This window comes from Canis lupus, chromosome 11, assembly GCF_011100685.1.
Source record: "Canis lupus familiaris isolate Mischka breed German Shepherd chromosome 11, alternate assembly UU_Cfam_GSD_1.0, whole genome shotgun sequence".
Classification (NCBI taxonomy): Eukaryota; Metazoa; Chordata; class Mammalia; order Carnivora; family Canidae; genus Canis; species Canis lupus.
Window position 1 is genome coordinate 52,436,716 of NC_049232.1, and position 24,842 is coordinate 52,461,557.

The 24,842-nt window shown below is 46.3% G+C and overlaps 2 protein-coding genes across 21 annotated transcripts in view; one reads left to right on the top strand and one right to left on the bottom strand.

The window, feature by feature from the left end:
* The window catches only part of RUSC2 (RUN and SH3 domain containing 2), a 70,458-nt gene extending 66,903 nt beyond the window's left edge, over positions 1-3,555 (top strand). For all 9 annotated transcript variants that reach the window (XM_038552742.1, XM_038552740.1, XM_038552734.1 and 6 more), the window contains 4 exons: positions 1,270-1,316; positions 1,737-2,544; positions 2,637-2,774; positions 2,856-3,555. In XM_038552742.1, the coding sequence (XP_038408670.1) occupies positions 1,270-1,316; positions 1,737-2,544; positions 2,637-2,774; positions 2,856-3,057 (1,195 nt within the window). In that variant the 3' untranslated portion in view covers positions 3,058-3,555. The remainder of the gene's footprint in view (positions 1-1,269; positions 1,317-1,736; positions 2,545-2,636; positions 2,775-2,855) is intronic.
* Positions 3,506-24,668, bottom strand: FAM166B (family with sequence similarity 166 member B). Of its 12 annotated transcripts, none has more exons than XM_038552754.1 (10): positions 23,469-24,668; positions 21,605-21,688; positions 20,639-21,109; positions 7,141-7,288; positions 5,464-6,506; positions 4,849-5,039; positions 4,542-4,759; positions 4,277-4,328; positions 4,005-4,202; positions 3,506-3,751 (listed from the first exon to the last, which is right to left on the bottom strand). In XM_038552754.1, the coding sequence occupies exons 5-10, from the start codon at positions 5,523-5,525 to the stop codon at positions 3,663-3,665; spliced, it is 810 nt and encodes a 269-aa protein (XP_038408682.1). In that variant the 5' UTR covers positions 5,526-6,506; positions 7,141-7,288; positions 20,639-21,109; positions 21,605-21,688; positions 23,469-24,668; the 3' UTR covers positions 3,506-3,662. The 12 variants fall into 12 exon arrangements, with proteins under 12 accessions (XP_038408682.1, XP_038408673.1, XP_038408676.1 ...); XM_038552745.1 differs by having other exon boundaries at positions 4,849-5,072; positions 23,469-24,666; XM_038552748.1 differs by having other exon boundaries at positions 4,849-5,072; positions 5,464-5,593; positions 6,374-7,288; positions 23,469-24,666.
* Positions 24,669-24,842: the final 174 nt, after the last annotated feature.

Sequence of the window (24,842 nt, forward strand, 5' to 3'; positions counted from 1 at the left end):
CTGCTTCTCCCTCTGCCTGTGTCTCTGCCTCTCTCTCTCTCTCTGTGTGACTATCATGAATAAATAAATAAAATCTTTAAAAAAAAAAAAAAAAAAAAGATTATTTATCTATTCATGAGAGACACACCGGGGTGGGGAGGGCGGGGAAGCAGACTCCATGCAGGAAGGCCGACGTGGGGCTCCATCCTGGGTCTCCAGGATCCGGCCCTGGGCTGAAGGCAGCGCTAAACTGAGCCACCTGGGCCACCCCCCACTTTCCAGAACTATTTTACATGAAATGAACCAGTAGGGGCACCTGGGTGGCTCAGTCAGTTAAGCATCTGCCTTTGGCTCAGGTCATGATCTCAGGGTCCCCCCCTCAGGCTCTCTGTTCAGCGGGAAGCCTGCTTCTCCCTCTGCGTCTCCACCTGCTTGTGCTCTCTCTCTCTTCCTCTCTCAAATAAATACATCAAATCTTTTTAAAATTACAAACTTTTTTTTTTTTTAATGATAGTCATTTACACACAGAGAAAGAGAGAGGCAGAGGGAGAAGCAGGCTCCATATGGGGAGCCCCACGCGGGACTCGATCCCAGGTCTCCAGGATTGCGCCCTGGGCCAAAGGCAGGCACTAAACCGCTGCGCCACCCAGGGATCCCAAAATACAAACATTTTTAATGAAGACAGTGTTTTGTGTCAGATAAGTAGATAAATGGTTTTTTGTTTTTTGTTTTTTTTTTAAAGAGCATCTGGGTGGCTCAGTGGTTGAGCATCTGCCTTTGGCTCAGGGCATGATCCTGGGGTCCTGGGATCAAGTCCCATGTCAGGCTCCCTGCAGGGAGCCTGCTTCTCCCTCTGCCTCTGTCTCTACCTCTCTCTCTCTCTCTCTCTCCCTCTCATGAATAAATAAAATCTTTTTTTTGTATTTTTTTTATTGGAGTTCGATTTGCCAACATATAGTGTAACACCCAGTGCTCATCCCACCAAGTGCCCCACTTAGTGCCCGTCACCCAGTCACCCCATCCCCCCGCCCACCTCCCTTTCCACTACCCCTTCTTCATTTCCCAGAGTTAGGAGTCTCTCATGTTTAGCCACCCTCTCTGATTTTTCTCACTCATTTTCTTAAAAAAAAATAATAACTAAAAAAAAAAAATGAACCAGGTAGCATCCCTGCCATTGAAAGAAAATGTTCACCTATGTCTCAGCCCTATGTCTGAGCCCCTTTCTCCTTTGTACCTTATCATCTGGCTGTTTCCACACAAGATTCAGCTCTCTCTACCTATTTCCTACAGCATCCGGTCCCTGGAGTTCTGGTTTAATCACCTCTATAACCACGAAGGTAAGGCCCGAAACACTGCTCTCTGTTGCAAATTCAATATAGGCCAGACTTCAGGGGCTTAGAAGAGGGAGGCACAGCTCTGTAGAGATGGTAGAGGTGGGGAGGGCAACCACCCAAGCTTTTGTCTTCAGAGTGTGGGCTTCCACCCCAGTCTTCCCCCAGCTTCTACTTATGTTAGAGTTTTGGAGTCAGCAGGATACTCAGGCAATCTGGAAGCCAGGGTGGCCCGGAACCACCCCCCACACCTCTCCCCTGAACTTAGGGCCACCACTTAGGGTAGCAGAGGTCATGAGGCAGCCTCCGTTGCAGTGGAGCACACCTGAGTGTCCAGCAGCTCTGCCGGGGCGGCCTCTGGGGGGCCCGTTCCAGGCCAGGGTCTGCTTCTCTGTGGGGCTCAGGCCCTCTCTCCTGCTCCCCTAGATATCATCCAGACCCACTACCAACCATGGGGCTTCCTGAGTGCAGCGCACACCGTGTGCCCCGGCCTCTTCGAGGAGCTGCTGCTGCTGCTACAGCCCCTAGCCCTGCTGCCCTTCAGCCTTGACTTGCTGTTCCAGCACCGGCTCCTGCAAAGTGGGCAGCAGCAGCGGCAGCACAAGGAGCTGCTGCGGGTGTCCCAGGACCTGCTGCTGTCTGCGCACTCAACACTGCAGCTGGCCCGGGCCAGGGGCCAGGAGGGGCCCGGAGACGTGGACAGGGCGGTCCACGGGGAGCGGGTGAAGGGGGTGGGCGCCCCTGAAGGTGGAGAGGACGAGGAGGAAGACGAGACAGAAGAGGTGGCAGAGGCTGCAGGGGGCTCAGGGCGCGGCAGGTGGGCCCGAGGCGGGCAGGCCGGCTGGTGGTACCAACTCATGCAGAGCTCCCAGGTCTACATCGACGGCTCCACTGAGGGCTCTAGGTTCCCCCGTGGGGGCACCAGTAGCAGCATTGAGAAAAAGAAAGGGGCCGGAGGCGGGGGACCACCCCCGCGAGAGGGAGTCGTCGAGGGGGCAGAGGCCTGCCCTGCCCCGGAGGAGACCCTCGGCCGGGACAGGGGCTGGCCCTTCTGGATGGGGAGCCCCCCTGATTCTGTGCTGGCTGAGCTGAGGCGCAGCCGGGAGAGGGAGGGGTCCACTGCCCCCCCAGCAGAAAATGAGGAAGGAGCCTCAGAGCCTTCCCCTGGGGGCATCAAGTGGGGACATCTCTTTGGCTCCCGAAAGGCTCAGCGGGAGACCCGGCCCACAAACAGGTGAGAGGCAGCCCGTGGTGTGGATGGAGGGATTTGGGGAGCCTGATTAAGCCAGGGCACGGATAGATAGAGCCCTGGCTGCTCTCCCCTAGGCTCCCCTCCGACTGGCTGAGCCTGGACAAGTCCATGTTCCAACTAGTGGCACAGACAGTGGGTGCCCGCCGAGATCCGGAGCCCAAGGAGAGCCTGCAGGACCCACACTCTCCAGTCTTGCCGTCCAAGCCTCCGTGGTAAGCCCAGGAAGACAGGACTGGGGGGCTGGGTTTGGCTTTGGGTGGGGTTTCTCTGACCTCCATTTGTTGTTTCCCCAGCGAGGTGAAGGCACTGTGCCATCATCTGGCCACAGGCCCTGGACAGCTGAGCTTCCACAAGGGAGATATCCTACGAGTGCTGGGGCCAGCTGGAGGAGACTGGCTGCGCTGCAGCCGTGGCCCTGACACCGGCCTGGTGCCTCTGGCCTATGTGACCTTGACCCCAACTCCAAGTCCAACCCCTGGAAGCAGCCAAAACTGAGGCCCTGTGCATGCTGGTGGCCTCAGGGACCCTCATAACCCCTGACTTGGAGCCTGAGAGCCCTTCCCAAGCCCTCTGGCTTGGCCACAGAGAGTAGACTGAGAGCTGGGGGCCATACATCCCTGTGCTCAGTGTTAATTACTCCCCATTAACTGTCCCAGTGACCTCATCCAGACCTCCACCCAGGAAAGGAGGGAAGGGATGCAGCACTGGGCTGCCAGGATTTCCCTGGCCCATCTGGGCCAGCCCCTCCATAGATATGGATAAGCACTTCCCTATGAAGGGAGGTGACCAGAGACCCATTTGCAGGGTTCCCTAGGCCAGGTGATGAGGAGGAAAGGTGACAGTATTGGGGCCAGCTCCCTAAGCCCCCAAATGTAAATAAGCTGTGGCCAGTGCCTGGTGGTCAGAAGAGGGAGGAGGAGCCCAGGCTTCTGTTTATGTATTTATTTATTTATTTATTACACCTATTAATAAAAAAGGTGCTCGGCCTCCAAACCATTTCTCTTTGTGCCTCCCCCTCCACCCTCGGGCCCAGCTCTCTTCCTTCCAAAAGGATGTCTGGGATAGGAAGAAAGAGAAGAGAGACTTTGGAGTCCAGGTACCTACACCAGGAGCTGCTTCTGGAGGGTGGTGAGACCTAGTGCATCATGGGTGAGATGCCCATATGTGCGCCCGAACTGGAACTTATATCCTGTATGGACAAGAGTCTTGTCACTTGTAGCCAGTGGTGTGGAGAGCCATTTTTTTTTTTCTCAGCTAGTGCCTAAGCCCTCCGAAATCTGGTCCCAACTTCGCAGTGTGAGCTCTTTCTCTGCCCAGTGAGAAAGCTGAACTACATGATCCAAGCCGCCCCCCCCCCCATACCTATTAGTTCCAGCCCCTAAAACCACTTTCACCCATTCCACACACAAAAATATTCCAGTCCCCTCTGGGGCTATCCATACCTGGCACATAGCCCCCATAATTAGGTAAAAGGCCCAGGTCCTGAGGGTAGGTCCTAGAAAGTGGAGGGAGATGGCTGGGATCCTTCTGGGGTCTGTCCCCTGAGTACATCTGTCCAAATTCCTGCAATGCCCGGCTGGTGAGCACAGGAAAGCTGGAGCCGAAGAGGAAGCGGGCACGGGGCACATAACCAGTGAAGCCTGGGGGGATGGGAACACTGAGTCAGGACCTCCTGGGGGCCTCCCCCTGTCTTTGATCATCCCCTATTTCTCACCTGGCATGAAGAACTTGCGAGGATCTTTGTCATCCATGGAATAGGGGGAAGCCTTGTGAGGAGAAGTCGGCAGAGAAAAAATAAGGCTGTAAGATTCAGCCCCTGCTCTAACAGAAGCTCCCTTGGATGGTAGAGCTGGCAGTCAAGCCCACATCCCCTGTACCCCCAGCCATGCTACTCATGGCCACCCTAGGCCTGGCCACACAGAGGTTGACTCCCCACTTCACCCCCGCCCCTGCATTCCTTCCAGCCTTCTTGGTCTCACTTGTTCTGTCTCTTGCCCCAGCTCTGGCTCCTTCTCTGCCTCTCGCTCTGGCTCCAGCTTTGGCTCTTGGTCTTTCTCCACATCTTTTGTACCGTTGGCCTCCCTTGGCGGCTCTGGACTCCCTTGTCCCCCAGACCACCGTGTGAAATCATTTAGAGCCTCAGCCCAGACCTGGCTGCAGTTCTTGGCAAAGATGAACTGTGCCTGGGGTACAAAACCTAGGTGGGAGGGGGCCAGGAAGATTCCGATCAGTGTTTGGGGTACACATTCTGGGCTGGGAACACCTGTTCAGACTGTCCGTACATACCTGTGTACCCAGGGATCATGCCGGAGCTGAGCCTTTCATGCCGGCGCCTGACAGGCAGCCTTCTCCTGGGAACCTCAGGAGACGCTGGTGGCCGGATGGGAGGCAGAAGTGTGCGATGGGCAGGGGGCCAGGCTAGGCCAGGAAATCCTCGAAGTAGCTGACCGGTCATTTGCCCATAGGTCTGGCCCATGCTGAACCGAAGTAGGGGGCAGTGTCCAGTGTACCTGTGGCACAGGACTCACCCACTCACCTCTAGACTCCCCCCACTCCATCACCCCCAGAGATAGGAACAGAGACCTCTGAAGGCCTGATTTTTTTCAAGATTCAGCTGTGCATATATGTGGAGCAGCCATTTCCCAGTTCTCTGGGTTTTCAACCCTTCCCCTCTGCTGTCACCCTGTTACCATGGAGAAGACAACACAGAGCTTCATGGCAGGCCCAGCTACCACCATCCCCTTGCTCTTCCTTTTCCATCCAACACCATAAGTATCTCAGCCCAGGGTGCACCACACCAGTTTGTGTACTGGCCCCCAAGGTCTGGGTGGCACAACCCTCATGGCCTTATACCCCTATTCCCAGAAGCAAGCAGGGGTGTGCTCTGGGTAGAAGTCTTACCCCGGGATATAATGAGCATTCTGAGGGTTCAGCCCTGGTATGGAGGTGCTGGCCACAGCCATGGGAATCCAGGCAGTTCCTTTGTTACCCTTGGAGCAGGAGCTGTAGGCTGTGTGTACTGTGTCCAGGGCTGTGGGGCGGAGCCAGAGGCAGGAGGTGGTACCAAGGGAAGAGAGGGGAGGAGGCGCTAGTGAAGTAACTGCCAGGGCCAATGGCAGCAGAACAGAAGGTGGGGGACCTCACTGGTTTGTGAGCTCCAGAACTACTTGCAGTAGACCATGTGGGGGCAGGGACAAGACTGAGTGTGGCCTTCCTGTTCCAGGGAGCAAAGGAAGCCCTAAGGTGAGAGATGGGAGGACAACCCTTCCTTCTTAAACCCCCTCCTGAAGACACATGGGTGCTGCTCTTTGTGTTGGTTGAAAGTGACAAAGTTCCTGGGAAAAGCGGGTCTCTGAGGGGAGCCAGAGGGAGGTGACTGAGAGAAAAAGGAACCTAGAGACTTTTAAGCAGTGACATTCAGTTTATTTCCAATCATTTAATTTGACAAGCATCATTTATTGAATACTCACGATCATCTGGATTATCATCCAACAAATAATGCCATGCTCTGCGAGGCAGAAAAGCTAAGCTCCACATGACTTCAGCCAAGTCATGTAGTATCTCTGAACTTTTTACAAAGTGCAGATACTAGGATTTATCTCACTACTGTTCTGAGGCTCAAATTAGCATATACAAATGTGTTTTGTAACAGTCAAGACCATGAAGTGAGAAAGGGGAGGTTGGAGGGGAAAGAGCACAGAAGGTCACACCGTCATGGGCTCCTACTAGCTTGTGGCCTTGAGCCAACCTTACCTTCTCTGAGCAGGCAACTTAACTTCCGCTGAATGTCCGGAATGCCTGCGTGACTCACCTGTTGAGCGTCTGCCTTCGGCTCAGGGCGTGATCCCAGATCCAGGATCCAGTCCCACATCAGGCTCCTTACAGGAAGCCTGCTTCTCCCTCTGTCTGTGTCTCTGCCTCTCTCTGTCTCTCCTGAATAAAATCTTAAAAAAAAAAAACTTTCTGAATGTGACTTCCCTAAACTTGAACGTAAGATTAAAATAACCTAACCTACCAGGGTGCTGTTAAGGATAAAGTCAGTATGGGAAAGAATTTACTCAGGACCTGGCACTCAGCTACTAAAGTTTTCTTCCCTATTGTCTAATATTTTCTCTAAGCTTCTAACACATATGGGAGATCTGTGAATGGTTAGTAAATTCAGCGGATATGGATTTTCTTACTGTGAGAGTTCAAGGAAAGGAAGACGGTAATACTGGGTTTTAAGACTAGGGGACAAATTAGAATTTGTTAAGAAAACAATTCAGGGGGTGCCTGCCTGACTCACTTGGTAGCGCATGCAACTCTTGAGTTCAAGCCCCACACTGGCTACAAGAGCTTAATTTAAAAAAATTTTAAAAAAATTAAAAAAAAGGAAAAGAAAAAACAATTCTAGTTGTTTTTCTAAGGGCAGAGAGGTACGGACCAGAAAGAAGAGCTCTCAGAGAAGGAGGAACATGACTGGAACTCAACTCTGAGGCTGAGTCAAGGCCAGCTCCTTGAGCCTTGACTTGAAGAGCCTCTGCTCTTCTCCCCACTTGAGTGTGACATGCCCAGGCTGACCAAGCGTGTGTCACTGACCTGCAGATTGCACAGGAGCACTGGGCCCCAAGGAATACATTTCACGTTCCTCACTGTTCTGCCAATGGTGGCCTTGGCATGTGTTATTTAGAGTGACAGTTGTAGACTTGGCTCACTCTTAGGGATAAATGCTAGATGGAGATGGGAACTGCAGGGAGAGCACAGAAAAGCAGCAGTGTGTCAAGGTTAACAAGCTAGACTTTTGGATTCTGTAACAGACACTGCTGGTTACATACAGCATGCCTATTTCCTACCCCCATCTCCTTTCTTCCTACAGAACCTTAATGTTGTTCTATGGAGCAGCCAGGAATTTGAGGGAAGCTTGGAGCCAGCCCTAGGAATGAGTATTGATTAGTCTGAGCCCACCCTAGTGGTCCTGTTCCCCTTGCCAGTGATTAGTGAGGCATGGGCTTATGGCATTCCAGACAATAAAGGGAGGTCTGCCAGGATAAGACAGGGTCCTCAGAAAAGTAAGCAAGTTAAAATGCCCTTTAAAAAGATGCATGAGGGGATCCCTGGGTAGCTCAGTGGTTTGGCGCCTGCCTTTGGCCCAGCTTGGTCAAGCATGTGACTTGATTTTGGCTCAGATCATGATCTCAGGGCAGCCCGGGTGGCTCAGCAGTTTGGCGCCGCCTTCAGCCCAGGGCCTAATCCTGGAGACCCAGGATCGAGTCCCACGGTCGGCTTCCCTGCATGGAGCATGCTTCTCCCTCTGCCTGTGTCTCTGCCTCTCTCTCTCTCTCTGTGTCTCTCATGAATTAATAAATAAAATCTTTAAAAAAAAAAAAAAAAGATCATGATCTCAAGGTCGTGAGATCAAGCCCAGCATCAGGCTCCATGCTCAGCTCAGAGTTTGCCTAAGACTATCTCTCCCTCTCCCCGACAAATAAATAAATAAATCTTTTTTTTAAAAAGCAGGACAAAGGATCCCTGGGTGGCTCCACGGTTTAGTGCCTGCCTTTGGCCCAGGGCGTGATCCTGGAGTCCCGGGATCGAGTCCTGCATCAGGCTCCCTGCATGAAGCCTGCTTCTCCCTCTGCCTGTGTCTCTGCCTGTGTGTGTGTGTGTGTGTGTGTGTGTGTGTGTGTGTGTGTCTCATGAATAAATAAATTCAAAATAAATAAATAAATTCTTAAAAAAAAAAAGCATGACAAATTAGAAAGATGGACACAGAGGAATGATGTCCTTTCCTGCCTCTAGAATTTCTATGGATGTGATAACAGAACTTTGGTGGGCATCATGAAATCTTGTAGAAAGCTAGGCTAACCTGGGAACAAAGCCTGAATACAGCAAGAATGGATGATAGAGTAGAAAGGCCTGGGTCCTTGATGAGCCACTGAATTAACCAACCTTTTTATATGAAATAATTTTATTATTGTTAAGGCCAATTAAGTTATATTTTACTTGGAGCCCAACACATCATAATATAAAAATAAAAACAAATGGGATCCCTGGGTGGCCCAGGGCATGATCCTGGAGTCCCAGGATCGAGTCCCACATCAGGCTCCCTGCATGGAGCCTGCTTCTCTCTCTCTCTATCTCTCTCTATCTCTCACTCTCTCTTTCTCTGTCTCTCATGAATAAATGGAATCTTTAAAAAATGATATTAAAATAAAATAAAAATAAACAACAAAAACAAAATCCTAGCTTCATGAGAGATAAGGACCTAGACCATATTCATCTCATGGAGCCTCATTCTCTTATCCATAAAATGGGGACACTAATGTTACTGCTTCATTGAGTAGGACAAAATAGCAGAAGATAGTAGCACGAGATGATACATAAAGAGCAACTGGCCCAGTGTCTAGCTGATGTTAAGTGCCAACTAAATAGTAATTCCTAGTGTTTGGTTGGGATTTGGTGGGAATGGGAGGAAGGGGAAGGGCTGAGGACAGTAACAGAATTTGGGGGTTCAGGGGAAAGCATGTGAAGCTGAGAAATTGAAAGGTCAGTGTGAAAGTGGGTTATAGACTAGAATGTAGAGACTAGAACAAATTCTGTAGAACTGACCACGGTAATTAGAATCCGTGTGTGAATTAGTACAAGGTAGGAAACAGGCCACAATTAGTTTAGATTTGTGTTGATGAAGAAACCGTCCACTCCTTTTATGAAATGGCCTGTAACTATTGTTTCCATCTGTGTAAACAATATTTCTAAGACCCTGAAGAGGGATCCCTGGGTGGCTCAGCAGTTTAGCACCTGCCTTCGGCTCAGGGCATGATCCTGGGGTCCTGGGATCGAGTCCCGCGTCGGGCTCCCTGCATGGAGCCTGCTTCTCCCTCTGCCTCTCTGTCTCTCATGAATAAATAAATAAAATCTAAAAAAAAAAAAAAAAAGACCCTGAAGATCCAAAAAGTGTTTTAACCTGGGTAAGAAGTGAAAGAACTAGCTGAGGGGTCCACAGGAATGCTCATTGCCTCTGTGCCCCCTATTCTAGGGGACAGTCACCATGGCAACCCAGCCCCAGCTTGCTCCTGGGGGAGCCACACAGCCAATGCTGGTGGAGAGAAGGTTTCACTGGGATTACACCAGTGACCCCACAAAATGGGGGTCTAGTTAGGAAAGCCACGACGGTGCCCTGACCATTCCACACAACCTGTGAGGTCTCCGAAACAGCAGTCTGTAACTTTCTGTGGTTCTGCCTTTGATCCTGACCAGGAATTGCTATAAAATTCCATATATGTACAAATAACAAATTATATTGTATAACTGAAACTAATGTTACATTAGTTTCAACTATATCTCAATTTTTAAAAACCAATCAGAATATTTATCAAAAAAAATTTTCAGATGGATCCCACATCAGTCTATAAAACAATACTGGGCAAGCATAAATACCCTCAATGAATGAAGATGAATAAAAAGAAAATCATGGAGTCCTTTAAAAAAATTCCTCAGACAAAGAGACCACCAAAAGTGAAACAAGATGTGAAAAGAATAAACTCCAAAAGATTACATACAACATAACACCTTTTTAATTAAAATAATTGGACACAATGATTCAATAATTCCACTTCTGGGAATTTACCCAAAGACAATGAAAATATTAATTCAAAAGATATCTGCACCCCAATCTATGTTCATTGCAGCATTATTTACAGTAGCCAAGATATGGAAGCAATCTAAGTGTCCACTGATAGATGAATAAGAAGATGTGCTGTATATATATATATATGTATATATACATACACACACACAGTGGAATGTTACTCAGCCATAGAAAAAGAATGAAATCTTGCCATTTGCAAAAACCTGGATACATCTAGAGGTATTATACTAAGTGAAGTAAGTCAGACCGAGAATGACAAATGCCACATGATTTCCCTTATATGTGGAATCTAGAAAACAAAACAAATGAATGAACAAATAGAAATAGATTCATAAATATAGAGAACAAAGTGGTAGTAGCCAGAGAGGAGGGGTGAAAGAGGCCAACAGAAATACACAGAAAGGGGGAGATGCAACAAAACTACATTAAAAGGAAAGCAAGGTAATGATGAGCCTGAGTTTCAGATGCCTACCTACCTCACAGGGAGTGAGACAAAATGGGAAGAGAGACCATACAGTTAGGTGTATGTTATTGTCGAGTCTCAGTTTTTGTTTGAGATAGTGGCTTCATAAATGCTTATTATTATACATTAATAATTAAAGCAGGACCAATGATGAGACTGTACCATAAACCAAGGATTATACCCAAATCTGGGCATTTGACATCCAAGAGGTAGGGTGGGGATGGGAGGAATCTAAGTGGAAATGACCAGAAACAGTGGTACTGACTGGTAGATTTTAATATACCCTCAAAATATTAAAAAGGAATACCAGAAACTGAATAAAGACAAATTATTAGCTATACACAGGGATCCTTAAAAACTGGTTATATAGCCTAGTCCTGACAAGAGCATGCGACAAATAGCCCAGGTTTGGGAAAATCACTTCAAGTCTCTGAGCCACATCTCTAAAATGAAAGAGACGTACTGGATGGTTATTAAGACTCTAGTTCTGGGGCACCTGGCTGGCTCAGTCAGTGGAGCATGCGACTCTCAATCTGAGGTTGTGAGTTTGAGCCTCTTGTTGAGTGTGAAGACTACTTAAAAATAAAATCTTAAAAAAAATAAAAATAAAAATAAATAAAATCTTAAAAAAAAAAAAAAAAACTTTCCAACTCTGACTCCTTTCTCTATTTGCCAATGCAAATGTTTTAGGGGCTTAAAAAAACCACATTTTCAAAAAAATAACAAACTTTTTTTTTTTTATTTTTTTTTAAATTTTTTTATTTATTTATGATAGTTACAGAGAGAGAGAGAGAGGCAGAGACACAGGCAGAGGGAGAAGCAGGCTCCATGCACCGGAAGCCCGACGTGGGACTCGATCCCGGGTCTCCAGGATCGCGCCCTGGGCCAAAGGCAGGCACCAAACCGCTGCGCCACCCAGGGATCCCAACAAACTTTTTTTTTAAATAACAAACTTTGACATGCTTTCAGAGTCATTTCTAAATGCAACTATATTTGTAAAGTTCCATACAGTTTCAATGATCTTTAAAATGTGCATTTTCCTCCTAGGATGCAGTTCCAATTGAATCTTATTCAACTATAAGTTTTCCTGAAAATAGGCCAACTATCTGGATATCACTGCTCTGAGCACAGAGGATGGATCAAAGCAAAGGAACTGGCACAGTCTCCTTCTGGCCTTTTTACATGTATAATATTCTTCAAATCCACAAGGATCAACATTAATTCATTCAGTCCACTAACATATTGAACATTTCTGCCAGGCAATTACCTTCTGATGAATACAGAGATGAATAGATTAATTAATAGATGAAATCCTGACCTCAGTGATTTTACAATTTTAAAGAAGAGACAGAGGTACAGAGAAAATCAAAACACAGTAAATGCCACAATGGAGATTTATTTAAACAAAAATATTACCTTTTAGGGTGCCTAGGTGGCTCAAATCAGTTAAGCACCTGACTTTTGATCTCAGCTCAGGTCTTGATCTCAGGGCCAGGAGTTCAAGCTCCACATTAGGCTCCATGCCAGGCCTGGAGTCTACATTTAAATTAAAAAAAAAAAAAAAAAAAACAGGGACCCCTGGGTGGCCCAGCAGTTGAGCATCTGCCTTTGGCTCAGGGTGTGATCCCTGGGATCAAGTCCTGCATTGGGCTTCCTGCATGGAGCCTGCTTCTCCCTCTCCCTGTGTCATGGAGGCTGCTTCTCCCTCTGCCTACGTCTCTGCCTCTCTCTCTGTGTCTCTCATGAATAAATAAATAAAATATATATTTTTTAATTCTACCTTATAACAAGCCACAAAGAAAAATCTCAAAAATCCTAACGAGCGGGATCCCTGGGTGGCGCAGCGGTTTGGCGCCTGCCTTTGGCCCAGGGCGCGATCCTGGAGACCCGGGATCGAATCCCACGTCGGGCTCCCGGTGCATGGAGCCTGCTTCTCCCTCTGCCTGTGTCTCTGCCTCTCTCTCTCTCACTGTGTGCCTATCATAAATAAATAAAAAAAAAAAAAAAAAAAAAAATCCTAACGAGCACAAAATAATCAAGCCACATTTTCTCACACAAACTTGTAAATGAAAAATAAAAATTAGGTTAAACAAACAAAAACACAAACACTATGACTTTTTAAAATTTATTTTATTTAAGTAGGCTCCTCCCCCCGCAGTATGGGGCTTAAACTCATGACCCTGAGGTCAAGAGTCACATGCTCCACCAACTGAGCCAGCCAGATACCTCGAAGACATTTTTTAAATGCCTTCTTAAATGATTCTTGGGGCAAAGAAAAAAAGCATGATTACACACCATCACTTAGAGATAAATAACAAGTGAGAATTCAATCAAAGCTGAATTCAGAGGCAATTTTTATAAAGATGTATTTATTTGAGAGTGAGCAAGCTAATGTGGGGAGGGACAGAGGGAAAGGGAGAGACTCTTAAGCAGATTCCCCAATGAACAAGTATCTGTTTTGGGGTTCTATCCCAGGACCCCGAGATCATGACCTGAGCAGAAATCAAGAGTCAGACGCTTAGCCAGCTGAGCCCCTTCAGAGGCCATTTTTAGCCTCAAGTGCATACTGACATCACGACTAAGAACACAGGCTTCTATCTGAAAGTCTCACTTACTAGCTGTACAACCTTGGGTAAACTGGTAGACCTCCCTGGATGTCTTTTCCTTTCATCTATAAAATCCTTAAGTAAGGATTAACTTCAATGGTACAAGTAAAGCAGGGTTGCTGGCACCTAATAAACTGTTGATAATATTGCTTAATAAGCATTCCAGTGGGAGTAGGGTTTGTGACAACAAACAACTGTCTGCTCTCCTGGCCCAAGTACAGGAACAGGGTCAAGAGTGAGAGGAAGAGAGATTATCTTAAAGATGAATTTGATGTACCCACAGCAAGAACTGTACAGCCTACTTGGTGGCTTCATGGAAACTGGAATTGAGAAACTTGAAAGCTGATAGGAGCTAAGGCAGTTTTTTTTTTCACTTGTTCCTCCCTAGGGCCACATGCTTCTCTCTGCAAATTTGCTTACTTTTCTCTCTCCCCCTCATTCTCTCGCTCGATCCACAATCTGTCTCTCCCTTTCCCAAATGGATTTATCTGCCACCATGAGTTTCTATTCCCTCATAATTTCAGTGTGCTTGTGGCTCATCAGGAAATGAGCTCCTCTTCCCCCCACCATCTCTATAACAGTGATTTCTTAAGCAAGGATGTGCTTCAGAATTACCTAGAGTGTTGTTTCTAAACATATTCATGGCTGGCCCCATCCAGGTTATTCTGGGAATTAGGGCCCTGGTATACATTTTTTTTAACTTTTTTAATTTAGGAAAAAAAAATCAACCTACAGAAAAATCTCAATAAAAATAAAACCTAAAAAAACAAAACAAAACAAAACAAAAAAACACCAAAAACCTTTACGAGGCGCCTGAGTGGCTCAATCAATTAAACGTCTGCCTTCGACTCAGGTCATGATCTCAGGGTCCTGGGACTGAGCCCACATCAGGCTCCCTGCTCAGTGGGGAGTCTGCTTCTCCCTCTGCTCACCGCCCCCCAGCTCATGCCCATTCTCTCTCTCCCCCCCGCTCTGTCTCTCTCAAAAATAAATAAAATATTTTAAAAATGTATAACCTTTACCGAGATTTACCAATTGTTAACATTTTGCAGCTTGGAAGTAAGATTCCATGTGCCCAGGAAGAAAGGAGAAGCAGATATAGATGAATACTGATAGCTATACCACCTCTGTCTCTAAAGCCTGGCCTCACAGCAGATAAGTTGGCTGCCCTTACCAATCAGCTGTGCTGAAGGAGGCAGGTGGTCATGTGCTGCAGACTGTGATGACTTCAGCAGAATAGGCTACAGACAGACTAGCCAGGTAAACAAGTCTAAAACCAACTAACTAAATTAGCTAATAAATAGTCAACTCAAGAAGCTAGAAAAAGAGGAACATCATAAGCTAAGGAAAAGGAGGAAAAATTTATGAAGCTAACAATAGACACCGATAGATCAGAAATCAGAAAAACAATAGAAATGATTTTTCTAAGAGCTGTTTTTTAAAAAAGACAACATAGCAAACTACTGGCACAGCTAGCCAAAAGAAAAGACTACACAAACCCCCTAAGTGTCATGAGGAAGTGGCTAAAAACATAGTCACACAGGAATTATTTTAATTATAAAAGAATACTAAGTGAAATTCCATGTAACTAAACCAAAAGTCTCAGTGCAATTAATATTGTCTGGGAAAATATAAATCAAAACCCAAAATGAGGGACGCCTAGGTGGCTCAGCAGTTGGCGTCTGCCTTTGACACAGGGCGTGATCCTGGAGTCCTGGGATCAACTCCCACATCGGGCTTCATGCATGGAGCCTGCTTCTCCCTCTGCCTGTGTCCCTGCCTCTCTCTGTGTCTCATGAATAAATAAAATCTTAAAAAAAAAAAAAGATACAGAACATCGAATAAATAGACATAGAAGAACCTGAAAAAGTGGTCAAAGTAGATGCCCCCTACCAAAAGACCCACATCACACTTAATTTACCTACTTAGTATTTACATAATTCAAGGCCTGGCATATTCAAGACCTGGCAACCACCCTTAAGTTATACAGATGAAAAATCCTAAATAAAACATCAAACCAGGGAGATAGCAAATAGCAGCATGCTTGTCTGTTCTCCTCCAATCCAATGGTATAGATACCACTAAATGATCATGGCCCTCTTTCTGCAAGTTTCTGGAAGATAGTATAACTTGAGTGATTTCTGCCAAAGGCTCAGCATAAAGGAGAGCTGGCCATTAAGGGCAGATACTTTATCTATTTTGTTCACAAGTGTATCTCTAGCATGAAGCACAGCTGTCTGGCATATAATATGAGCTAAACAAAACCCAGCAATATTGTAAAGGAATAATATATATTAAGATTAGTAATATTCTAGGACTAAAGCAATGATTGAACTGGAAAACCTATCATGTGGTTAACATGAATAAACCAAAAGAAATAGCCATTCCATCACTCTACCAGACACTGGGGAAATCTTTTATAAAATTAAATATCCATTTGTGATTTTTAAAAGGCTTTTTAGTAAACCAGGAATAGAAACATGAAAAAAAATATTTGAAATGAACAACCAACATCAAACTACATCAAAGAGAAGAGCCAGGGCCAGAACTGACAAACAGATATTGTACCAAATCTAATTAACTAGTCACTTAGGGGAATGTTACTGTGAGGTTTCTGAAAAAAAGTAGCAGAAAAAAGTACTAAGGATCAGCTATGTGTAAGATGGGGTGCCTGGATGGCTCAGTTGATTAAGCATCTGCCTTCAGCTCAAGTCGTGATCTCAGGGTCCTGGGATCGAGCCCTACATCTTGAATCTCGGGCTTCCTGCTCAGTGGGGAGTCTGCTTCTCACTCTCCCTCTGCCCCTCCACCCTGCTCATGTTCTGTCTCTCTCTCAAATAAATAAAATCTTTTAAAAAATCAATTATCAATAGCTTTCTTACTAGCCAGCACTACCAGTTAGATGTCCTATTGGGGAACTTCCACCTCCATCACTACAGAAGATTAAGTGTTTTTCAGAGGATTACCCAAAGCAAATCAACTACCTAAGGTTTAGGTAACTGTGTTCACCTTTCAACAATTTGACTAGATTGTAATCCCTAGAGCAGCCACTAAGAAAGTAACTGAAATATGTGGTAAAAAAAAATAATAATAAGGGACGCCTGGGTGGCTCAGCAGTTGAGTGTCTGCCTTTGGCCCAGGGCATGATCCTGGAGTCCCAGGATGGAGTCCCACATAGGGCTCCCTGCAGGGAACCTGCTTCTCCCTCTGCCTATGTCTCTGTCTCTCTCTTTCTCTCTCTCTCTCTGTCTCTCATGAATAAATAAAATCTTAAAAAACAAGAAGAAGAAAACTAGAATGATACACTAAAAAATGTTAGTTTAAACCAAACAAAAAAAAATAAAAATAAAAATAAAAAATAAACCAAACAAAGGTAGTAAAGGAGGAACAGATGAACAACACATCAAAGGGACATGAGGCAATGAAAAAGTATGTCCACACAAAAACCTGTACATGTATGTTCATAGGAGCATCATTCATAATAGCCAAAAAGTGGAAACAACCCAATGACAATCAGCCAATGAACAGATAAACATGGTATATTCACACAATGGAATATTATTCAGCAATTTTTACTGAATTAAGTAATTGAATTAAGGATGAAGTACTAATGATACTATCACATGGATAAACCTTGCAAACATTATGCTCAGTGAAAGTAAGATAGAAGAGCCCATATAGGGATCCCTGGGTGGCGCAGCAGTTTAGCGCCTGCCTTTGGCCCAGGGCGCGATCCTGGAGACCTGGGATCGAATCCCACGTCGGGCTCCCGGTGAATGGAGCCTGCTTCTCCCTCTGCCTATGTCTCTGCCTCTCTCTCTCTCTCTCTCTCTCTGTGTGTGACTATCATAAATAAATAAAAATTAAAAAAAAAGAAGAGCCCATATATTGCATGATTCCATGAAATGTCCAAAAAGGCAAATCTATACAATGAGAAAGTTAACTGATAGTTGGTTAGGACTATGAGTGGGAATATAGGGAGTCATTGCCAGTAGACATGAAGTTTCTTCTTGGGATGATGAAAATATTCTAGAACTGATTGTGATAGTTCCAAAACTCAGTGAGTGTAACAAAAACCACGGGAGGCCTGGGTGGCTCAGCAGTTGAGCGTCTGCCTTCGGCTCAAGGTGGATTCCGGTCTGGGATCGAGTTCCATATCGGGCTCCCTGCAAGGAGCCTGCTTCTCCTTCTGCCTGTGTCTCTGCTTCTCTCTGTGTGTCTTTCATGAATAAATATATAAAGTCTTAAAAAGAAAAAAAAACACTGAATTAAATGGTATTTCAATTATATCTCAATATAAAACTGATAAAAGGGACGCCTGGGTGGTTCAGTGGTTGAGCATCTGCCTTTGGCTCAGGGTGTGGTCCCTGGGGTCCAGGGGTGGGGTTCCTTGCGAGGAGCCTGCTTTTCTCCTTCTGCCTGTGTCTCTGCCTCTCTCTCTCTCTGTGTGTCTCATGAACAAATAAAATCTTAAAAAAAAACCCTAATAAATACCAAAAAAAAAAGCAACCCAAACTTAATAATACAGATGGAGAAGGAGGAGGAGGGGGAAAACAGGAATGAGAAGAAAAACATCAAGATCAAGTTAGGTTTACTCTATAAATGCAGAGTTGGTTTAATTTTAGAAAATTAATTAATATCCTGTATCATTGTTTAGAAGTCTTTTCTCCCTTCCTACCATCCCCACTATAGACAAAGTATACTCTGGGCTTGGCCATAGGACTTACTTTGGCCACTAGAATGTTGACAGTCATGTTAGAACCCAAAGACATGAAAGCAGTTGCAAAACCATACATGTCTTCTTACCTTTTTTCCATCACCATGAGAAGAACATGCCCAGACTATCTGGCTATTCCCAGGTAGAGAGACAGATGGTACAAAGCAAAATACTCTAGCTAATCCTAGTTCAGAATGCTGACCTCAGTCAACCCACTGATTTATGAGAATTAGTAATTGTTGTTTTATGCCCCTGGATTTTTTAAGATATATTTATTGGAGCGCCTGGATGTCTCAGTCAGTTGAGCATCTAACTCTTGATTTTGCTCAGATCATGATCTCAGGGTCCTGAAATCAAGTTCTGCATTGGGCTCTCCATGAGTGAGCATGGAGCCTGCTTGAGATTCTCTCTCTCTCTTCTACCCTTTCCCCTGCGGCACTTTCTCTCTCAAAAAAAAAAAAAAAATTAAGATTTATTGGGTGGCTCAGTGGTTGATCAGCTGCCTTTGGCTCAGGGTGTTATCCCAGATTCCCAGGATCAGGTCCCACATCGGGCTCCTTGCATGGAGCCTACTTCTCCTCCCTCTGCCTCTCTTTCTTGTGTCTCTCGTGAATAAATAAATAAAATCTTTTTTAAAAAAAGATTTTATTTATTTATTCGATAGAAAGAGAGGGCCAGCAGGGGTAGGAACAAAGGAAGAGGGAGACAAGCAGACTCCCTGCCCCTCCTGAGCAGAGAGCCTGTTTGGGGCTCAATCCCAGGACCTCAGGATCAGCACATGAGCTGAAGTCAGACTCTCAACCAACTGAGCCACCCAGGCACCCCATATCCTTTTTTTAGGATTTATTTATTTATTTTAGAGAAAACGAGAGAGAGCAAGCTCGAGTACATGTAATTGATATTCATGAAACAGCTCTTCCTAAGGTCAAATAATCTTATATCCCTAGAAGCTAGATTGTGGTCTCTAAAAACCACTTCCAATTAAGAGGAACTATGAATCATTGAAAAAAATAGCTGATACTACCTCTAGTCCAGAAGTGCACAAAATGAGCCTGGAACATTTTACCCTATCAAATAGCAAGAAACCTTAAGGGTTGTATCAAAAGGACTCAGGAGCCAATTTGAATAAGTTCCCCCTGGTCAAAATAGGACAATTTAAAAATGATAAAAACACAAAGATAAAATTTGTCAATTTAATAATAAACTTTCTGTATGGCAAAATAAATAAATAAAATTTAAAAGATCCAAATTGGTTTTATTTTTTTTTAAAGATTTTATTTATTTATTCATGAGAGACACAGAGAGAGGGAGAGGCAGAGATAGAGGCAGAGGGAGAAGCAGGCTCCATGCAGGAAGCCGGACATGGGACTGGATCTCCAGGATCATGTCCTGGACTGAAGGTGGCGCTAAACCACTGAGCCACCAGGGCTGCCCCAAATTGGTTTAAAAAAAAAAAAAGATAAAAACAGCCCATGATTGAGACACATCATACATGTGTTAAATTATAAGTTCATAATGGTACTATAAAAAAAAAAAAAAAAAACTCTCAGAGGGGCACCTGGGAGGCTCAGTGGTTCAGCATCTGCCTTCAGCTCAGGCCATGATCCTGGGGTCCTGGGATTGGTCCCACATCAGGCATCCCACAGAGAGCCTGCTTCTCCCTCTGCCTATATCTCTCTGTGTGCCTCTCATGAATAAATAAATAAAATCTTAAAAGAAATGCTTGGGTAACTCAGTCAGTTAACTTTTGATTTTGGCTCAGGTTATGATCTGAGGATCATGTAATTGAGCCCTGCCTCGGGCTCCACACTGAACATGGAGCTTGCTTAAGATTCTCCCTCCCCCTCTCCCTCTGCCCCCCCCCCCTGCTCACATGCTTTCTCTAAAAAACAAAACAAAACAAAAACGGACATTAAAAAAAAAAAAAACTCACTTTTTTTTTTTTTAAACTTTTTTTTTTTTTTTTTTTTAATTTTTATTCATTTATGATAGTCACAGAGAGAGAGAGAGAGGTGCAGAGACACAGACAGAGGGAGAAGCAGGCTCCATGCACCGGGAGCCAGACGTGGGATTCGATCCCGGGTCTCCAGGATCGCGCCCTGGGCCAAAGGCAGGCGCCAAACCGCTGCGCCACCCAGGGATCCCCAAAAAACTCACTTTTTGAGGATGCAAGGGAACCAATTCACTAAAAGCTAGTAAAATAAAAGGAAAACAAGCATTTTTCTTGTCTTTCCTACATGAAATATATCTCTGGGTAACAACCAAGTGTGGAAGTTTCTCTTTGTAGAGAAAGGAAGGAAGAATAGAATGAGAATATTATTTTCTAACTCCTACAGTAATGAAACTAGAGCAGTGGTTCTCAATCAGGAACAATTCTGTCCCCCAAAGGGACAACTGGCAATGCCTAGAGACATTTTTGATGTCACAACCAGGAGAGCTGCTACTGGCATCCAGTGGGTAGAGACGAGGGATGCTGCTAAACCTCCTACAATGCATAGCCAGCCACCCAACAATAAAGAATTATCTGGCCCAAAGTCTCAATTGTGCCACGTTTGAGAAACTGGTCTGGACAAGGGTCATCAACGTTTTCCTCACAAAAAGGCCACTCTATGCCTCCTGATAAGAGTCCTAACCAAAAAATAAAAATAAAAATAAAAACTCACCTATGAATTAGTTTTGCCAAAATAATCAAATCTGAATTTAAGTCTCGGGCAGCCCGGGTGGCTCACCAGTTTAGTGCCACTTTCCACCCAGAGCGTGATCCTGGAGACCCAGGATCGAGTCCCACGTTGGGCTCCCTGCATGGAGCCTGCTTCTCTGCCTGTGTCTCTGCCTCTCTCTCTCTCTCTCTCTCTCTCTCGAATAATAAATAAATAAAATATTTTTAAAAATATAAAAATATAAAAATAAATTTAAGTCTCTAGCAATCTACCAGAAATATATGGGACTGAGAAACATGCTAAATTATACCAGAAGCAGGTCAGAAAAATTCAGACTTAGAGAAACTCTATAGGACAAATGACATGGTTACTTTAAAAAAAAAATAAACAGGAGCACTTAGCTGGCTTAATCGATGGAGCATCCGACTCTTGATCTCAAGGTTCTAAGTTTAAGTGCCACGTTGGGTGTAGAGACTATTTTAAAAAAAATATTTAAACAAAGACAGTAAGGGGAAAAAAGGTGGAGGATGAACTTAAATACTTAAAAAGATTTAAGAGATATATCAGGTATGAAGTATAGACCTTATTTGACTTTTAATATTTTAACTAAATATTTATAAGGCAATAGGGGAAATGTGAGCAAATAGATACTTGATATTAAGGAATTATTGGGGGTTTTTAGATATGACATGGTACTGTGATTTTGTTTTAAAGAAGAATCCTTATCTTTTAGAGATAACATACTGAAATATTTATTAATGAAATAATATCAGAAATATACACCAGATAATTAGTTGGGGTAAGAGAATATATATGAAACAAGATTGGCTCTGAATTGATCTTTGGAGAACCACTGGCATACGAGGTACATGAAAGCAGGCACTTCACCTCAGCCAGGACACTTATGGCAACAGTACAATGAGGCATGGGTAAGTGATTTTGCACAAGGGTCTCCACAAATGGTCTTACCCAAGGTCAATAAGGATTCACTGTTCTTTCTCTATTGTTCTTCTTTTTTTTTTTTTCATGTTTGACATTTTCCATCATAAAAGTCTGAAAAACAACAACAAAAGGATCTTCTAATAGCCTGAGGATACGTAAACTTTATCTTAGCAGACCCCCTACTACTATTTAATGCTGTTCATTATTCCACTTTGCCTAAATTCCCCATTCCTTGGATTCCATGGCACCAGCCCTTCTAGATTCACTTCCTATCTTTCAGCTTGTTTCTTCTCAGGCTCCTTCATGGAATTCTCTTTATCCACCCACCTATTTATTTATTTATTTATGGATTTTATTTATTTGAGAGAGAGAGAGAGAGAGAGCACAAGTGGGAGGAGGGGCAGAGGGCAAGAGAGAAGTGGACTCCCTGATGAGCAGGAAGCCAGAAGCAGGGCTCCATCCCAGGGACCTGGGACCATGACCTGAGCCAAAGTCAGACGCTTAACTGACTGAGCCACCCAGGTGCCCCCCACCCACCCTTTTAATGTTGGTGTTCCCCAGGACCGTCAGCCCATTTCTCCCCCTCTTTACACCCTACTTGGATGATGGCATTTACCTTCATAGTTTCCTTTATCATCACCCCTTTTCTTATGGCAATCACGTCTTCCCCACCCAAACTTTCCTCCTCCTGGATTCTTTATCTCAGTTGATATCATGCAGTCATCTAAGGTACTAACTTAAAAATGATCCTGGCTGGAGTGCCAGTGTAGCTCAGGCAGTTAAGCATCTGCCTTCAGCTCAGGTCATCATTTCCAGGTCCTGGCATTGAGCCCCACATCCGGCACCCTGCTCAGGGAGGGGGACTCTCTCTCTCCCTCTCCCTCACCCCCTATTAGTGCTCTCTCTATTTCTCTCTCAAATAAATAAATAAAATCTTAAATTAAAAAAAAAAAAAAAAAAAAAACAGATCCTGGCGGATGCTTTCTCTCCACTGAACTGACTGACTCTGGATGCCAAATCAATCAGCAAGTTTTCCCGTAGTGGTTGAATGTTTCCTCCTCTCCTTCCCTGTTATCCCTATCCTAGTTGTCTGTCATCCTCTCCTGACTGAAACATGGGCAGTCTCCCTGCCTCCATACCACAACCACAGTGAGCTTTCTAAACCAGGATCCTGGCTCTCTGCTTGGAATTACTACCACCGCCAACAGTAACCCTCAAACTCAGATCAAGAGTCAGATATATGTGAGTTACCAATTATAACGTTATTTTAGCAAAACGAAGCAGAAATTCCTAGTGTTTATAGAACTCACACCACTATAGAAATCAAACTTACAAATTAAATAGTTGTGGCTGCTAAAATTAAGGTGATGACTGGGTTTGTTTTGCTGAAAGCAAATCGCCTCTGGAAGAATGAATATGATGTACAAGACCCAAGCATATGCTGTTCTCAAGACTGGCCCATCTCCACTGGCTCCAGGATGACTGAATTTCTCTCATCCTCTCTCCAAATGTGGTACGGTGCACCAGGCCTTCTTCCGACTCCAATGCATCGTTTATAGCTAAGACTGCTTTTTCTCTACTCATTAGCCCTGAACAATTCTTTTCTGTTTTTAAGACTTTCATTTATTTACTCATGAGGCAGAGGCCTAGGCAGAGGGAGAAGCAGGCTCCCTGCGGGGATCCCCGTGCGGGACTCGATCCCACGACCCCAGGATCACGACCTGAGCCAAAGGCAGCCGCTCACCCACTGAGCCGCCCTGGCGCCCCAGCCCTGGGCAATTCAATCGAACTCGGCTCCAACGCTCACAGACACGGGCCAGAACTCTGTTAGAAGGCGAGCACCCCCACACGGATGCGGCCTGTACTTGTATTAATTTCCTTTCCGTCTTACCACAAAAATAGAAATGCGGTACTGGAGAATTTTTGAACAGACTTCACCCTTCCTCCCGCAAGCTCTGTCGCAGCCCGTTTGGCTCCGGGGACCTGCAGCCTCCACGCCCGCCGCCCTCCTTTCCGCCGCTAGGTGGCAAGCTGCTCACTGCCGCCCACCCCCGCGGCCCCGGAGGCGTCGGCCGGATCCAGCGACGTCACTCTAATCCCTGGCGGTAGTTGGCTATTTCGCCGACGCCCGGGGGGGAGGGGCAGCCAGCGGAGAACCGGAAGCTCTGGGTACGGCGGGTGCGCGGGGCGTGCGCGTTCCGGGCCCAGCGCCGACGGGAAGGAGGCCGGCTGCAGCTCTCCCTCTAGCCGGAGGGGGCAGACCGGATTCCTACGAGGTGGAGGGCCGAACCCTCCCGAGGCGGTCACACTCCTAAGGGCTGGGGCGCACGGAGGGGAGGAGCCACGTTGAGAGGAGGGGTCACAAAGACCGGTGGCGTCTCTCTGAGAGGTGGGGTCTCGTTGTGAGGGAGGAACACACAGAGGAGGGACGTCGCCGGGAGGGGTCCCGGCGCCGCTGACGGCGGCTCTCTCTGGAGAAACGGTCGCCCTGCGGGGAGGGGTCTCACTGAGGGAAGGGGAAGGGCCCCTCGGGGGGCGGGGCTTCTGCTGAGGGGCGGGACCCCACGGAAGGAGGGGCTTCCGGGCAGGTGGAGGCTTCTCTGCCGAGAGATAGGGCCGTTTGCTGGAAAGAGTAAGGGGAAGGTTCGGGCCGGGTGGTCACCGGGCGGATACCCCTCTGCTCCTTTGAACTGTGTTCCAGGGAGGCAGGATGGAGTAGGGAGGTGTGCGGGGCCACACCGGGGACGGACTGGCCACAGGCTCGCGAGGGCATCGGAGCCGCCCGAGAGGGGCAAAGGTGTCCGGGAATCCAGAGGCGCAGGGGTGGAGACCTGGGAGATGGGCAGGCCGGGCCAGAGCGGGGGCCGGGAAGGCAGGCAGGCTGCTGGGCTCCCTCCGACCGTGGCTGGCCCGGAAGGGGCTACTTTTCTGCCCCGCTGGTCCACGGAGCCCAGGAATCCGGCGGCGTCCTGAGCCCGGCTCTCAAGTCCGTGGCCTGAGGGTGGGAAGAGAGAAAGGGCAGCTGGAAGACACCCGAGCCGCGCGTACGCGCAACCAGCCCGTAATTTCCTTCAGCCATTTAGCTCGGGCCTGAACTCTCTTGGCCCCAACGTCCCAGACCCGCTCGCCTAGGGTGTCGCGGTCACCGCTTGCGGGGTGCCTACCTGAGGGGGCGTGGCCGCTGCCCGGGGGCCGGGCTGGAAGGAGTTAAGCGGAGGCCCGGCTCAGCCCCGCCCCCGGCAGGCCGCGGAGCCTGAGCCCCAGC